This window comes from Mustela lutreola, chromosome 9, assembly GCF_030435805.1.
Source record: "Mustela lutreola isolate mMusLut2 chromosome 9, mMusLut2.pri, whole genome shotgun sequence".
NCBI lineage: Eukaryota > Metazoa > Chordata > Mammalia > Carnivora > Mustelidae > Mustela > Mustela lutreola.
In genome coordinates this window covers 126352719-126367901 of record NC_081298.1, presented here as the reverse complement: position 1 = coordinate 126367901, position 15183 = coordinate 126352719, and the positions used below count along the sequence as shown (strand labels likewise).

General features: G+C 51.5%; 1 protein-coding gene across 2 annotated transcripts in view; it reads right to left on the bottom strand.

The window, feature by feature from the left end:
• The window catches only part of KIF3C (kinesin family member 3C), a 35622-nt gene that overhangs the window by 8861 nt on the left and 11578 nt on the right, over positions 1–15183 (bottom strand). For both annotated transcript variants that reach the window (XM_059132451.1, XM_059132450.1), the window contains exons 2-5: positions 4095–4196; positions 3296–3418; positions 2100–2218; positions 1516–1632 (exon numbers count right to left, since the gene is read on the bottom strand). In XM_059132451.1, the coding sequence (XP_058988434.1) occupies positions 1516–1632; positions 2100–2218; positions 3296–3418; positions 4095–4196 (461 nt within the window). The remainder of the gene's footprint in view (positions 1–1515; positions 1633–2099; positions 2219–3295; positions 3419–4094; positions 4197–15183) is intronic.

Here is a 15183-nt window from a genome sequence, read left to right as displayed (position 1 = left end):
GGCTCAGTTGGTTAAGCACCTGACTTCAGCTCACATCATGATCTCAGGGTCCTGGGTTGAGTCCTGCTCACAGCAGGGAATCTGCTTCCTCTTCCTCTTCCTATGCCCCTTACCCTGACCCGATCTCTCTCTAATAAATAAATAAAACCTTATTTGTTTGTTTATTTGAGTGATAGAGAGCACAAGAGGGGAGAAGGTCAGTGGGAAAAGCACACTCCCTGCGGAGCTGGAAACCTGATGCAGGACTGGATCCTGGTACTCTCCGGGATCATGACCTGAGCCAAAGGCAGTGACTTAACCAACAGAGCCACCCAGCCGCCCAATAAATAAAATCTTTTAAAAAAATTACTTTTAAGTTATTTCTATACCGAACATGGGGCTTGAATCCACAACCCCAAGGTCAAGAGTTGCATTCTCTACCAATTGAGCCAGCCAGGCACCCCTGTAAAACTTAAGTTGAGAAACTCAGAATTCTAACTACAAAATCAATAACCCTACAAATCAGAAGCCTCACCAGCATCTCTCTCCAGCAGAGGGCACTAGAGTAGTGGCTTTCAAGCTGGGCTTCCTTTCAGAATCTCCTGGAAGCTTTGCGTCAAGTCCAAAGGGACACCATTGAAAAGTTCTCTATTCATGAACTTACCACTTACAAAGCTGCAATGTGTAAGCTTGAGTAGGGCCAGCCTTTTAGACAGCAGATCGATTAAATAGGCATCTGATGTTTTGGGGAGAAGCCAGAGACCTTTATAGCTAGCTTCCCACCTAGTGTTGGGGAGAATCCTGTGCTATCTTGTCATTAATATTCCTAAGATAAAGAGAGCAAAGAACCCCCAGGAAAGTGCTTTGGTATTCAGCCTCCTAAACAGCCCTGTACAGATTTTCAGTTAAAGGACTGTGGTTGGGCTGAGTGAGGCAGTCAGTCCCTCTGTTGGGTTTGAGGAGCATCTTATTCTTCAAGCCACCAGCAGGGGGAGCGATACACCAAGTCGGCGGATGCAAACTGTCCCTTCCAGCTTGGCTGTAGAGAAACAGGTGGAAATGCTGAATCACCAGGCTGAGCTGCTTGACCAAGCCTGGGTCACACCGCTATCATTTCCTGATCTGATCACTTCCCTGCATTCCTGACCGGGCTGTGAGCTCTGACCGTGCCTGATTTACCTTCAGTCCGGAGAGTCCTGTACACAGTGCCCAACACAGGAAGGCAAATATTAACTATTGTTGCTGTTTTTGGCAGCCGATGAATGAATCTTCTCCAGACTGACTGGATGTTGTCATTCACTGGGACTGCCAAAAGGCTGAGACGCTCTTCCCTTCCTTGGGTCCCTCACGAGGCACCTGAGACATTTTGTTTTGGGCAGAACACCCTTCCTTCGTGAAGACGCCTACGTTGGAGAAATCCATCCTCCACCTGCATCTTTCCTACCCATCTCCAAATCCACAGAAAACCGCTGTCACCGCAGACCCCTGGCCGCCCCCAACCTGGGGTGCGCCCAGACCAGGCGGTGAGGGACTCACACTCCGGCGGGCACAAGTGGCTGGAACTTCCACTGTTCCTCCTCACAGTCCAGGAAGAGCCGGTTCATGATCTTGTTCTTCTCCTCAGGGGGTATGAAGTTCTCGATGATCAGGTACCTGGGAGCAGGAATGAGGTAGAGATGGGAAACTGGGGAGGGAGAGACCACAGGGGGCATGCGAAGGTTGGAGCAAGATGTCAAGAGGCAAGTCAAGAGGGAACAGAGGAGACGGAAAAACCGGACAGCTGGAGAAGTGAGGATCCCTACAGCAATCACAGAACTTGAAACCCCTGCTTCTGGGGCAAAGACTGTGGACTCAGGGCCCAAGGGGTCACTCCTGGCCAGCACCCAGCATGCACTTCGGGAGACTCATCGCTGCGGCCGGGCAGAGGAAGGAGAAGGAAACAGAGGCGGTATAAGCAACTCGTCCTCCCCCCTCAGACACATTTTATTCCTAAGGGATGTGGACTCCTGGGGGAGTAGACGGCTGGAACGAGGCCTTGAGGAAGGAATAAGCCCCTCAGAGAGAGGCCGGGTAATGATGGACAGCGGAAGACCAGCAATGGGAAGAGGAGGGGGCCCTACTTGAGCTTGAGCTCCCGGGTCTGCTCATTCTGCGCCTCCTCCAGGTCCTGCCGAACGCGGATGTACTCGTCGTGCTGGTCCTGGATCTCTGCCTTCACCGCCTGCAGCTTGGCGTAGAGCTGTGCGGGGACAGGCGCCGCTCAGAGGCTGCGCCGTGGGGTGACGAGGCCCCTGTCTCCCGGCCCAGACCCCGATGCTGCAGGCTCAGGCTCCACCAGCAGAGTCCAGGGCGAGGTCCCTGCCTCCTCCCTCCTGCCCTACCACAGATGAGGGCGGGGTTTTCAAAGGGCCACCCTGTCCCTCCTCCCCTAGGACCTGTTACCTGCTCCCTCTCCGAGGCTGTCACCTTGTGGAAAACTGAAAGGGACCCGAGAGACATTTTAGTCCCAACACCCTCTTTTGGTAGAGGAGGTGACTCAGGGACACAGTTGCTCAAGGTCACACCACTAGTTACAAGAGTCCGGGTCAGGACCCAAGTACAGAACTGCTGTGCCGGAGTCCTGGAGGGAAGGGGGCCTAAGCCAGTTTGGAAGGTGACCTGTCCCACTCCTGCCTCTCCAGGATCATGATCCGGCTTTCCTGGAGCGATCCCGCTCCTAACCCGCCAAGAGGAAGATACGTCCCTGGAAACTGCCACTGCAGCTGGGCCTCCTCCTGGCCTGCTCTGGGCCACTCACATCAGCAACCCAGCGGGTTTTCCAGGTTCTTCCCAGAATCTGGGCTGGAATTTGCCGCTTCCTGTCCCTGTGCACGCCCTTCCCTGGCCCTGGACTTTGCAGGGTTCCGGAGATCAGTTTCATTCCTTCCTGTGTCTACAGAGGCCTGCGGCTCCCCTCCAGAGCTCCCCCAGGCTTGCGTCTCCTCAGGCCTCCTTGACACTCCTGTCCTGGGCCTGGCTACCCAACCGTGACTCGCTGGTGACACTGCGCAGGGAAAGTTACCCACCGCTGTCAGGATGGCAGCAGGAGACTGGAGGTGAAGGCCTTCCCAGCCCACCAGGCCCAGCCTGGCCCAGGAGAAGAGGCTCTAGTCTGCCCCAGCCCCGGACCCCTGCCTTCCCCCCACTCCTCAGGCCGGCAGCCCCGGCGAAGTCACTCTGGGCTTCAGCAGTTCCCTAAAGCACAGACCCCCTCAGGTGGGGTCAGTGACTGCCTCGGGCCGAGGCTGCACCCCCCCCCCCCCCCACAGCCTCTCACCTTCTTGAGCTTCTTGGTTTTGACCTCCACCTCCTGCTGCAGGGACGTGTATGTGCCCCGGAGCTCCATGGTCTCCTCGTCGCGGAGCAGCATCTCTTGCTGCATTTCCCGTTCACGGCGTTTCTAGGCCAAGGCAGGGCACAGGGGCTCAGTGGGCCAGCATGTCCCAGGGAGGGCCAAGGGAGCTCAGGGTACAAGCTCACTCTGCCTATCACAGGATCTAGCTCCACTGTGGCCACAGACACCGGGAAGGAGAAGAAAGCGTCCCATGGCCCATGGCCCCTGCTCCTACCCGTCAGCGGAGCCTCTCTGAACCTTCTTCTTAGCTCATGTAGCCATGTCTGTGCCATACACTGCCCCCTGGGGATGGAGACCCCCGCCCGAAGAGCTGGCCCATTCCAGGAGTATCAAGCCAAGATAGATTCGCATCATACTGGCTTCCCAGCTGCCTTGCCTTCTCCCCATATGGCATCACAGATGACTGGTAGGACCAACAAATTGTGGTTCTTGAAGATTCAGGACATTGTCATACGGTTGGCACAGAACTCACACCTTTGTGGAAGGCCTGGAGAACCACCAGCCATGGAGAGCCACCACTTCCTCTCACCCCTCAGCTGGCGGTGCCCTTGACAGAGGCAGCTCCTGGGCTGGGGGACCCATGGGACCCAGGGCTGCGTGTCTGAGGTTCTTAGCAATGTATCCCAGGGATGCTGAGTCCCTGACGGCTCACTGCCCTGTGTCCTCCAGACAAGACCTCAAGGCCATGAGCGTCCACGAGACCTGAAGCTCCCAGCCCTACCTGCTCCGCAATCTCCTGCCTCTTTAGTTCCAGCATCTTCTGCTGCTCGTTGGTATGATCCATGATGTTCCTGCCCCCGATGAGTAGCTTGCTCTCCATGGCCTGCGGACACAGAGGGGTTAAAGGGATGGGATTCTCAAAGATGGCCACAGCATCTCCAACTTGAGAGGTTTGCTTCCCTGCTCTGTGGTCCGTCCAGGAGTGGACCAAAGATGTGTCCCTGATGGGGCCTCATGGCCCTCCCTGAGAACAAAGTTGCCCCTCCAGCCTCCTGGGCTCCCGCCCAAGGCTTCCATCATCAATAAGACCATTAAGTGAGGCAAAGAGAGGGCATCCCTCAGGGAAAATAGGCACCTGATCTGTTTGATTTGGATACAGCTGGAAGGTTGGTTCACCATGCCTGGGAGGGGCGTGCAGGAGGCTTTTGAATCCTGGCATTTAGCTCCTAGCTGGTGTTTAAGAGTGGGGAGCAGTGACCGGGCAGCCCAAATCTTTAGTTAACAGGCTCCTGACTCAAGAAGATGGCTCTCAACACAGGTGTAATCTTCAGCTGACATGGAAAGCAGAAGAAGCTTCTGCAGCACCAAGGGGCAATGTGAGGCCCCAGAAGCCGCATGAGCTTTGGGGGCAGCCAGAGAGACGCCACTAAGTGCAAGGCCTAGACCAAGGGTCCCCTTCAGCTCTCACATCTGTAATATCAGAACGGCCTCTGTTCCAGGATGTCTGACAAATATTGCTGAGTCCTATTTTTGAGGGGCTGAATTCAGCCCTTAACAAACATGATCTCCATCCTCAGCCCAAGAGAAAGCTCCTGTTACTCTCCTCACTTAACTGAAGAGATGGAGAGAAACTCGACCAAGGTCATGCCGCTAGTGAACGAAGAGGTAAGATTTGAACCCACCACCTCTGGCCCCACTCTGTGAGCCCCGGTGCTCAGCACAGACCTGCCGTACGGATAATAGATGCGTATAAACTGGGTAAACCAGGGTGACGTGAAACACATTCTCACTCCTGCTCATCAGAGGGTGCTGCCCCCGGGCACTCCAGCTGTCCTCTGATTTCATCGCAGGCTTCCCGGAAGGTTGAAATCACCTTGAGCCACCGGATGATATTGGCTGCGTCCCTACTGGAATTTTTTCCAGTGGGACCAGCTGACCTGCTTCCGGGCTCGCAAGCAGAGGCTGCTGTCACGGTGTGGGGGCAGGGGACCCCTCTGCCACCTGTGGAAGCCCCATCACGGGGGACGGAGCAGGACAGGGGTGGAGGGCTGCTTTTGGGGGGCCAGGGGTGGGGCTCTGTGAGGATGCCATTGGCCCCTGCGTGACAGCGGGCTCATCGGAGTGGCCCCACGCAGCCTCCGAGGCCAAGAGAGAGCTCCTGCTGAGCTCGGGGCCCTGGAGAGCCGCCTGTCCTCACTGCCACCCCACCCCCTGCCACCAGCTGTGCTTATACCTCCCCCAGGCCTTGCTCCTGGACGCTGTCTCACCATCTGGCTCACCCCGACAGCACAGGCCTGAACCCATCCCAGATGCTTCCTTCTCACTCAAGCCCAGAACCTGCACGATCTTTTGAGTGAACGAGGCCTTCAATTTTGTGCCCTGTGTACCTTACCGCCCTCTCCCCAGGCCCTGCCCCGAGTGCGTCTCTTGCCGCCCTATCAAATCCCATCAAGTCTGCCTTCTTGTTAGGGCTCCCACCATTCCCCGCTTTCCATCTGTGAGTACACGTGCTGACTTCACCGCGACTCTCCTGACTCGCCTGGGTCGTTGCCCTCAGCTTCCCCATCCATCCGTCTCCCCGTGACACCCAGGGGCATTCACCAGAAACACAAGTCAGGGGGTGCCTCTCCTCTGCTGCCAAGTACCTCAACAGGCAAAGAACATCTGTTCTTTGCATGATGAAACCCAGAGTCTGCTGCGGCGCCCTGCCCGGTGGGCTGGCCCGGCCTTCCAGCCTCCTCTTACCACTCACTCCCCAAGTGCGCTCCAGCTCCCAGAAGAATTCCAGCTCCCGGAATGTGCTGGCCATTTCACAACACTGGGCTTCTCTTGCCACTCCACATCTGCCTAGAAAACCACTGCTTATCCTGCAAGACTCAGCGGAAGCGACTTGGGGTGTGTGCTCCGATTCCCTCACATCGGCTCCTTTCCTCCTTTGGTCCCCGTCACTAACCAGGACACATTCCTCTTCTTTTCCCTGCATGGACCATTATTGCTTACATCCTGTCTCCCCTGTGAACTTCTTCAGGGCAGGGATCATCCCAGGGCTTAGCATAGAACTTGGCACATAGTAAGTGCTCAATAAATGTTTGAGGCCCTGAAAGGAATCCCTGGGCTTGTGGGGTGGCGGTGGGGGTTAGGGGGAGTTCCAAGTCTTTTCCTGGGCTCTCTCATCTGGAATAGAACTGACCCTTTATCCCAGCTTCTCCTCCTTCAACAGACAAGCCCACACTCGTTGTCGGAGGGCAAAAGGGCAGAGCAGCAGGGTCTGCGCTTCTGGGAAACCTGGCAGGAGGGAGGGGATGGGTGTGAGGAGGGAGGAAGGGGAGACAAGGCAGGAAACCCCCTTCTGCTGGGGCCATGGATAGCGGATCCCTCCAACTACCCGGGACACAAGATCTCAGGGACCTGGTGTCTGGCCTGGCTTCCTATTCTGGGGCACTCCAGCCCTGAGTCCTTGTACCGCCCCTTGGTAATTGACGTCATTCCCGTGTTCTTCACTCTTTGCAATCTCATAAAGGCACTACTTCTCAAACTTGGTTGCTGTATTAGTCACTGGGGAGCTTTTAAAATTCCCACTGCTGGACCACATCGCGTTATTATCTTGGGCCCCGCCCCTCATGAGTGGCTTTAAGAACTCCCATGCCAGGTGCTCGGGGAGGAGTCTCGAAGCCAAGCGCAGATGCTGGTGCCCTGGTTTTCCTGACTGATTGATGGGCTGGGGACTAGGGCAGAGAGAGAACAGGGCAAGGAACCGGAAAGAAGAAAACCATGGTTTTCTCTGCCTGTCGGGTGTTTCACATTTACTTCTAATAACCCTTTAAGAAGTAGGTCTCAAGGGGCACCTGGGTGGCTCAGTGGGTTGAGCTGCTGCCTTCGGCTCAGGTCATGATCTCGGAGTCCTGGGATCGAGTCCCGCATCGGGCTCTCTGCTCAGCAGAGAGCCTGCTTCCCTCTCTCTCTCTCTGGCTGCCTCTCCGTCTACTTGTGATTTCTCTCTGTCATATTAATAAAATAAAATCTTTAAAAAAAGAAGTAGGTCTCAAACTCGGATGCATATTAGAATCATCCGGGGAGTTCTTCCAGGCCCAGCGCCCAGACTACATCCCACTGCCAATCAAACTGCAAAGGGGCTGGGGAGTCCGCCATGAGGTCCAGGCATCAGTGGTTTTTAAAGGTTTAAAGGTTTTTAAAGGTTTAAAGCTTTTGGCTCAGGTCGTGATCTCTGGGTCCTGGGATCCAGCCCCGGGGTGGGTTTCCCAGCTCAGCGGGCGGGGGTGGGTGCGTGGGTGGGGGAGTGGGGTGGTCACCTGCTTCTGCCTCTCTCCCTGCTTGTACTCTCTCTGTCTTTCCCTTTCTCAAATGAATACATACAATTTTAGAAACAACAACAACAAGAACCACTGCTTTTTGAGGTCCCCCAGAATCAGTATTACCTGGGGACTTGTTAGAAATGTAGGATCTCAGGGGCGCCGGGGTGGCTCAGTCAGTGACGTGTCTGCCTTTGGCTCAGATCATGATCTCCAGGGATGGAGCCCTGCATCCAGCTCCCTGCACAGTGGGGAGTCTGCTTCCCCCTCTCCCTCTGCCTCCCTCCACCCCCACTTACGCTCTCTCACTCTCTCAAATAAATACAATCTTAAAAAAAGAGAAAGAGAGAGAAAGAGAGACTTGCAGGATCTCAGGCCCTACCAGACCTAGTGAATCAGAATCTGCTTTGTAATGAGATCCCCAGGTGGCCTGTGGGACATGCTCTAAGGGACATGGTAGTAGCAGCAACAGCTTCCTCATATAGGCTCAGACTGGGTAAGTCATCCATCCAAGGTCACATTGCAGCCCTTCAATTTAAATGGAAAACCCAGGTCCAGGTCGGCCTGGCTCCACAGCCCGAGCTCTTTCCACTCCAGACATTCTTTCTGTTTAGTTTTTAGGAAGCAGAACCTGCTCAAAGAAAAGCAACATGTTTCCAGCAGGAGGAAATCACATCTGACTCATGTCCACGGTTATTCCGGTACTTAGGGAAGCCAGTAACCAGTCCTTTAGAGGTTAAAACGCTCCCCGCCCCTCATGGTTCTACATCAGAGGGGTGGGGGGCTGTGAGGAGAGCGAGAAAGGGGAGCACTTTCTCATAACGCAGGTGGGGGGATGGGGGTGGATCAGGGAAAGGAAACAGAAACAAACAGGCATGTCTCTGGATGGAAAAATGTGTGGATATGAAAAGACAGGACTGATCGCCAGTAGAAATCATGCAAGAAAGACAGCACCAGGCAGACCCCCAGCCCCACAGATGCCCCCAGATCTTCCTGAGTGCTAATGTTCGAGAGCATTTCTAGGCTGTGTGAGCTGACAAAAAACGTCCTATGAGCTTCAGTTACAGTTTTATGCTCTGGGAAGAAGTACTCCTAGCTCTACGAATTAAATGATAGCTGGGAGCAGTCAGTTGTAAGCTGAAAAATAAAAAATAAAAAAATAAGAAAAGAGTAAAAGAACAGCACGGGGTGGGGGGAATAATTCTCTATTGTTCCCAGAAGACATTGGCTTAATATGCCACCAGAGCTAAAAAAGCCACCAGCATCTGGCCAGCCACCACCATAAAGGCCTTTTGGAAACAAAACAAAAATCATTCCACCCAAATATAAAATGGTGGTGATGCGGCTGAATCTGGGCTACTGTGTGTAGTTCCATCGCTGCGTCTCTGGGGACAGGCAGGAGGGAGAGAGATCCAGAGGACAGCTAAAACCATCCAAGGGCTATTAAAAAATAGGACTCTTCAGTGTGCAAAGACGAAGAAAGGTTAAGAAGATAGACCTGGAAACTGCACGATCAGGTGTGGGGGCGCCTGGCTGACTCAGTCTGCAGAGCTTGAAACTCTAGATCTCAGGGTTGTGAGTTTGAGCCCCAGGTTGGACGCTGAGCTCAGGTAATTAAAAAAATAAAATAAAAATAGGTGGGCGCCTGGGTGGCTCAGCTGGTTAAGCGACTGCCTTTAGCTCAGGTCATGATCCCAGGGTCCTGGGATCGAGTCTGGCATCCGGCTCCCTGCTCCATGGGGAGTCTGCTACCTCTGACCTTCTCCCCTCTCATGCTCTCTCTCACTGTCTCTCTCTCAAATAAATAAATAAAATCTTAAAAATAAATAAATAAAAAAAAATAAAAATAGGTGTGAAAAGGAACGATCTGGACTTTTCCAATCAATCCTGGTACATAGAGGAAGAGCTTATACTTTGGACTTAAAAGGACAAATAAAGGGAAGTTCTACTGCTTACAGAAGGTAATGCCTTTATGGAATTTGTTATCTCAGGAGGACTGTATTAAATATCTAAGAGTTTATTAAGGGATTCTAGGGCCACATTTTTTGTAAGTGAGCTCTATGCACAAAGTGGGGCTTGAACTCAGGACCCTGAGATAAAGAGTTGTATTTTTTTTTTTTAAGATTTTATTTATTTGACAGAGATCACAAGTAGGCAGAGAGGGAAACAGAGGGAGACAGGGAAGCAGGCTCCCCGCCGAGCAGAGAGACCAATGCGGGGCTCAATCCCAGGACCCTGGATCTGAGCCAAAGGCAGACGCTTTGGCAGATGCTTAAGTGACTGAGCCACTCAGGTGCACCTGGGGACCTATTTTTAACGTTTTATTGTCTTTCCTTTTTAAAAAAAAAAAAAATAATAATATCAAATTAAGTACAGAAACAAAATTAGAAAAACTTTCTCATGAGATATTTCTCATCTAATCACCTTTTTAAATTTTCCCTGTTTTTCCAGATTTTTCCAAATGCACACATCATTTTTTCACACCAATAGATATGGTATAAATATAAGTTCATGTCCTGCTATTTCCATTTTATCAAATCTCTCCAGAATTTCCTGTTATATCCATAAGGTTTGTGACTATAAATATAATGGCTGCATAATATTTACAGTAGATAATTTAACTATATCTGAATAGCCCCATAAGAAAGATATTTTGGTTGTGTACAATGTTTACAATAAACACCCTTGTAAAAAAAAAAAACTTTGTACATATAATTTTTTTTCATCTAAAAAAACTTTTTTTTTTTTTTTTAAAGATTTTATTTATTTATTTGACAGAGAGAAATCACAAGTAGATGGAGAGACAGGCAGAGAGAGAGAGAGGGAAGCAGGCTCTCTGCCGAGCAGAGAGCCTGATGCGGGACCCGATCCCAGGACCCTGAGATCATGACCTGAGCCAAAGGCAGCGGCTTAAACCACTGAGCCACCCAGGCGCCCTAAAAAAACTTTTTTTAAAAAAGATTTTATTTATTTGAGAGAGCATGAGCGAGAGAGCATAAGCAGAGGGAGCAGCAGAGGAAGAGGGAGAAGCAGGCTCCCCGCTGAGCAGAGAGCTGATGTGGGGCTCCATCCCAGGACCCTGGGATTGCCACCTGGGCTGAAAGCAGACGCTTAATGAAGGGTTATAAACATTTTGTCTATCTTAGAACATATTGCAAAGTTACCTTTCTTTCTTTCTTCTTCTTTTTATTTTTAAAAGATTTTGTTTATTTATTAGAGGGACGCCTGGGTGGCTCAGTTGGTTGGACGACTGCCTTCGGCTCAGGTCATGATCCTGGAGTCCCGGGATCGAGTCCCGCATCGGGCTCCCAGCTCCATGGGGAGTCTGCTTCTCTCTCTGACCTTCTCCTCATTCATGCTCTCTCTCACTGTCTCTCTCTCAAGTAAATAAATAAAATCTTTAAAAAAAAAAAAGATTTTGTTTATTTATTAGAGAGAAAATGAGAGAGAGAAAGCATGAGAGGAGAGAGGTCAGCAGGAGAAGGAGGCTCCCTACTCAGCAGGGAGCCTGATGTGGGACTCCATCCTGGGATTCCAGGATCATGACCTGAGCTGAAGGCAGTTGCTTAACCAACTGAGCCACCCAGGCGCCCCCGAAGTTACCTTTCTAACAGATTATATCACCAAGGGTCATCTGGGTGGCATAGTTGGCTGGGCGGCTGCATTCTGCTGGAGTCATGATCTCAGGATCCTGGAACTGAGCCCCACATTGGGCTCCCTGCTCAGTGGGAAGTCTGCTTCTCCCTCTCCCTCTGCTGCTCCCCCTACTTGTGCTCTCTCAAATAAATAAAATCTTAAAAAATTTTACCACTTAGGTGCCTGGGTGGCTCAGTGGGTTAAAGCCTTTGCCTTCAGCTCAGGTCATGATCCCAGGATCCTGGGATCGAGCCCCGCATTGGGCTCTCTGCTCAGCAGGGAGCCTGCTTCCTCCTCTCTCTGCCTGTCTCTCTGCCTACTTGTGATCTCTGTCTGTCAAATAAATAAATAAAATATTAAAAAAAAAGTTATACCACTTAAATGACTGCCAGCAATAAATAATGGAACAATTTTTGTTATACTGTCATAGGCATAATTATCATTATTTTTAAAATTTGCTATGATAATAGATATAAAATTGAACCTCCATTGGTTTTATATTCTCTAAATTGTTGAGGTGGACTTGTGGAGGTCTGATCTCTCCTTTCACGGCATACCCCTTTATGCATTTTTTTAATTATTTTTTTTCTTGGTGATTTTTTTTTTTTCCAGATTTGACACTGAACTGACTGAGCCACCCAGGCGCCCCTCTTGGTGATTTTTAAGTAAGGAGCCAGACCTCTGATTCAAACAATGCTTTGTTCAGCCTCCACCTTCTCCAACTACCCACACCTAAGTCTCATGCTCTTTTCATTCAAAATTCTGGATTCAAGAAACCCATGTGGACACGGGTAGGCGGGATTTGAGCTGCCAATCAGGCCTGGAATCTGATGTATCAGCCAAGACTCCCAGGGCCCCCCAGGTTCTAAGCCCCTCCCCCACCCCCCATGACGTGATTCCCAGGACAAGTTTCTCTCTGTTGGTTCCTGCTCCTCGGCCTTCAGCTTAGATCCCTTCCTTGGACCTGAACCCTGCTTCAGGATCTCCCCTTTGAGCCGGGTCCTGACCTCCATGAAGAGAATTCTGGATGATTTCTGAATGTCCATCATCACCCAATTCCATTCGTCCACTGCCCCTATGCTTCTCTGCTAGCCCCGCTGAGACCCAGCGCAAACGTGGTCTGAATGACAACTGAATTTGCCTTTCTGGTGACTCGCCAAGGCTTGCCCACTTTCCTAGCCCACACGATCAGCCAAGCCTGCCTGACAGAGCCTGTCTTGTGCTAGAAGAGGGGGCTGGTCCTGGCACAAAATCTGTGGGTGGGCCCCAATCCAGGTGCAAGGTCTCAGCCGCTACCTTCTCCCCAGTCATAGCCCATGCTGGCTGTTTCCCCCCCACGCTCTGAAATGCATCATGCACGACTTCAGTTCTTTGCTTAGAAACAGGGTTTGGGTTTTTTTTTTTGGGTTTTGCTTGGTTTTTGCTTTTGCTTTTAATTTCCCCCCATTTTTCTGAGGATACCACTGGCCATCTCCTCCTTTTCTTTTCTTTCTTTTTTTAAAAAAATATTTTATTTATTTATTTGACAGAGAGAGATCACAGGTGGGTAGAGAGGCTGGCAGAGAGAGAGAGAGAGAGAGAGAGAGGGAAGCAGGTTCCCTGCTGAGCAGAGAGCCCGATGTGGGACTCGATCCGAGGACCCTGAGACCATGACCTGAGCCGAAGGCAGCGGCTTAACCCACTGAGCCACCCAGGTGCCCCATCTCTTCCTCTTCATCAGATCTCTGTTCTTACCAGCATCTGTGGAGGGCAGGGAGGGACAGTGTAGTCTCAAATCCCTAGGTCCCCCTTCAGGCTTGGGGATACTAAGCAGAGGCATAATTATCATTATGCCTGGGGTCCTAGTCCCCAGGAAAAGTTCCCTGGGGTTCTTAGCCTCTGGAGTTAATGCTGCCTTTGTGATCCCTCATGGCAAAAGATAGGTGGGTGGAGCCTGCAGAGAAGACTGGGTTTGGTCTTACTGGTTCTCAATCAGTCCAGTGTAACTAAAAGGCGAGCAGCGGTTGTGGGGGTGGAAGAGGCAGGGCGGGAAACTCAGGAACATGGGTCTGACTCTTGAGAAACCGCTACAAATCGCGGCATAACTAAGGCAGCCTCAGTGAACCTTCAAGCCCAATCCTCTTTGCTTGACAGATTAGGAAACTGAGGCCCAGAGATGGAGTCGTCTAAGTCTGGAGTCTCACAATGAAGGCATTTTTATATGTATGGTTCCTACATCAACTATGCTCTTTCTGAGTAATTTCCCATTTTGATCAGGGTCTTGATTCCCGATTTTGGAGGCAAGTCAACTGCCGTGACAGCGAACGGTCAAGCCCATCACAGGGACCATGTGACTCTATGTGACTCTATGGACTCAGCTGGGGGTACTCAGAGGTTCACCCCTTCCTATTCAAGGAGCAAGCCCGGTGCAAGACCAGAAGGAGCAGGGAGGAGGCCCCAGGACTCATTTTTTTTTAAAGATTTTATTCATTTGTTTGACAGAGATCACAAGTAGGCAGAGAGGCAGGCAGAGAAAGGAGGAAGCAGGCTCCCTGCTGAGCAGAGAGCCTGATGCGGGGCTCGATCCCAGGACCCTGAGATCATGACCTGAGCCGAAGGCAGAGGCTTAACCCACTGAGCCACCCAGGCACTCCCCAGCCCCCAGTACTCATTAAGGCTGATCTGAAAAGCCAGAGAGGAGACAGCAGGCCCAGCCAGCCACTTGTCTGAGAAGATACTATCAGGTATGATTTCACAGAGAAGCCAGATAGGCTCCGCTCGGCCACTGCCAGCTCATCTCTCACATGCTGCAGGAGACAGGAGTCTCAGAGGCAACTTGTCACGTGCCTGCAGCTGGGCTAGTTCCCTTTTAAACGAATCATCCTATTTGGTCATCATAAGAACCATGCGAGATAACGAGTATGATCCCCACTGGACATAAAAGAAAACAGGGATTCAGACAGGTGACGGACTCCCTCCAGCTGACGGAGCCAGCAAATGGCAGAGGTGAGATTTGAACACCAGCCTCTTAATTCCACTGGTATCCCTCTCCCTGGGCCACAGCTTTCTCCCAGGCTCAGGCAGCAAGGTGCCTTGGAGAGCAGCAGCATTTGGTCTCGGTAACATTGCCAGATCAGGAAAGCTCAGGGCACCATTTCTTTCTCTGAGAGCTAAGCCAGGCAGATCTCTGCTGAAGATGCTTCTACCCGAGGTGCCTTATGGGGGCCTCTGAGGTGAGGGGATGAGGGTGTTAATTATGGGATTCGGGGAGGTTGTCAGGATCTCTAGCCTCCCGGAGAGAAGTCAAGTGCTGGGATGCTCGTGGGAAAGGCTGCCTCCTGGGTTCCATGGAGGGACCACAGCCAGAGCACTGGGCAGGTCAGACAGTCTGAATGCTAGTACATGCTCTGCCACCCTTTTTTTTTTTAAGATTTTATTTACTTGACAGAGAGTGAGAGAGATCACAAGTAGGCAGAGAGGCAGGCAGAGAGAGCCGGGGAGGGGGGAAGCAGGCTCCCTGCCAAGCAGAGAGCCTGATGCGGGGCTCAATCCCAGGACCCTGAGATCATGACCTGAGCCGAAGGCAGAGGCTTAACCCACTGAGCCTCCCAGGAGCCCTGGCCACCCTATTTGCTATGACATCTAAGGCATCTGATTTCTCATCTGGAAAACGGAAGAGAGCACCCACTAACCTTGCAGGCTTTGGTAAGTGGTGAGTTGGTTACAGAGGTGAAATTACTCGGTAAGTGATAAATCACTTACCCACAATCCTGTGTCAGTGGTTACTTGTCAATCAGTATCTGATTGACGGGTACTCACGACTCATCACAAAGAGCAAAAAACCCCAATTAGTGGACCATCTTTGCTTTCCTCTGTTATTACAGCCACTCCGACTGCCACAGAACGATTTCTCCTTTTGGGGCTCCCTGGTTATAGACTTCGAGA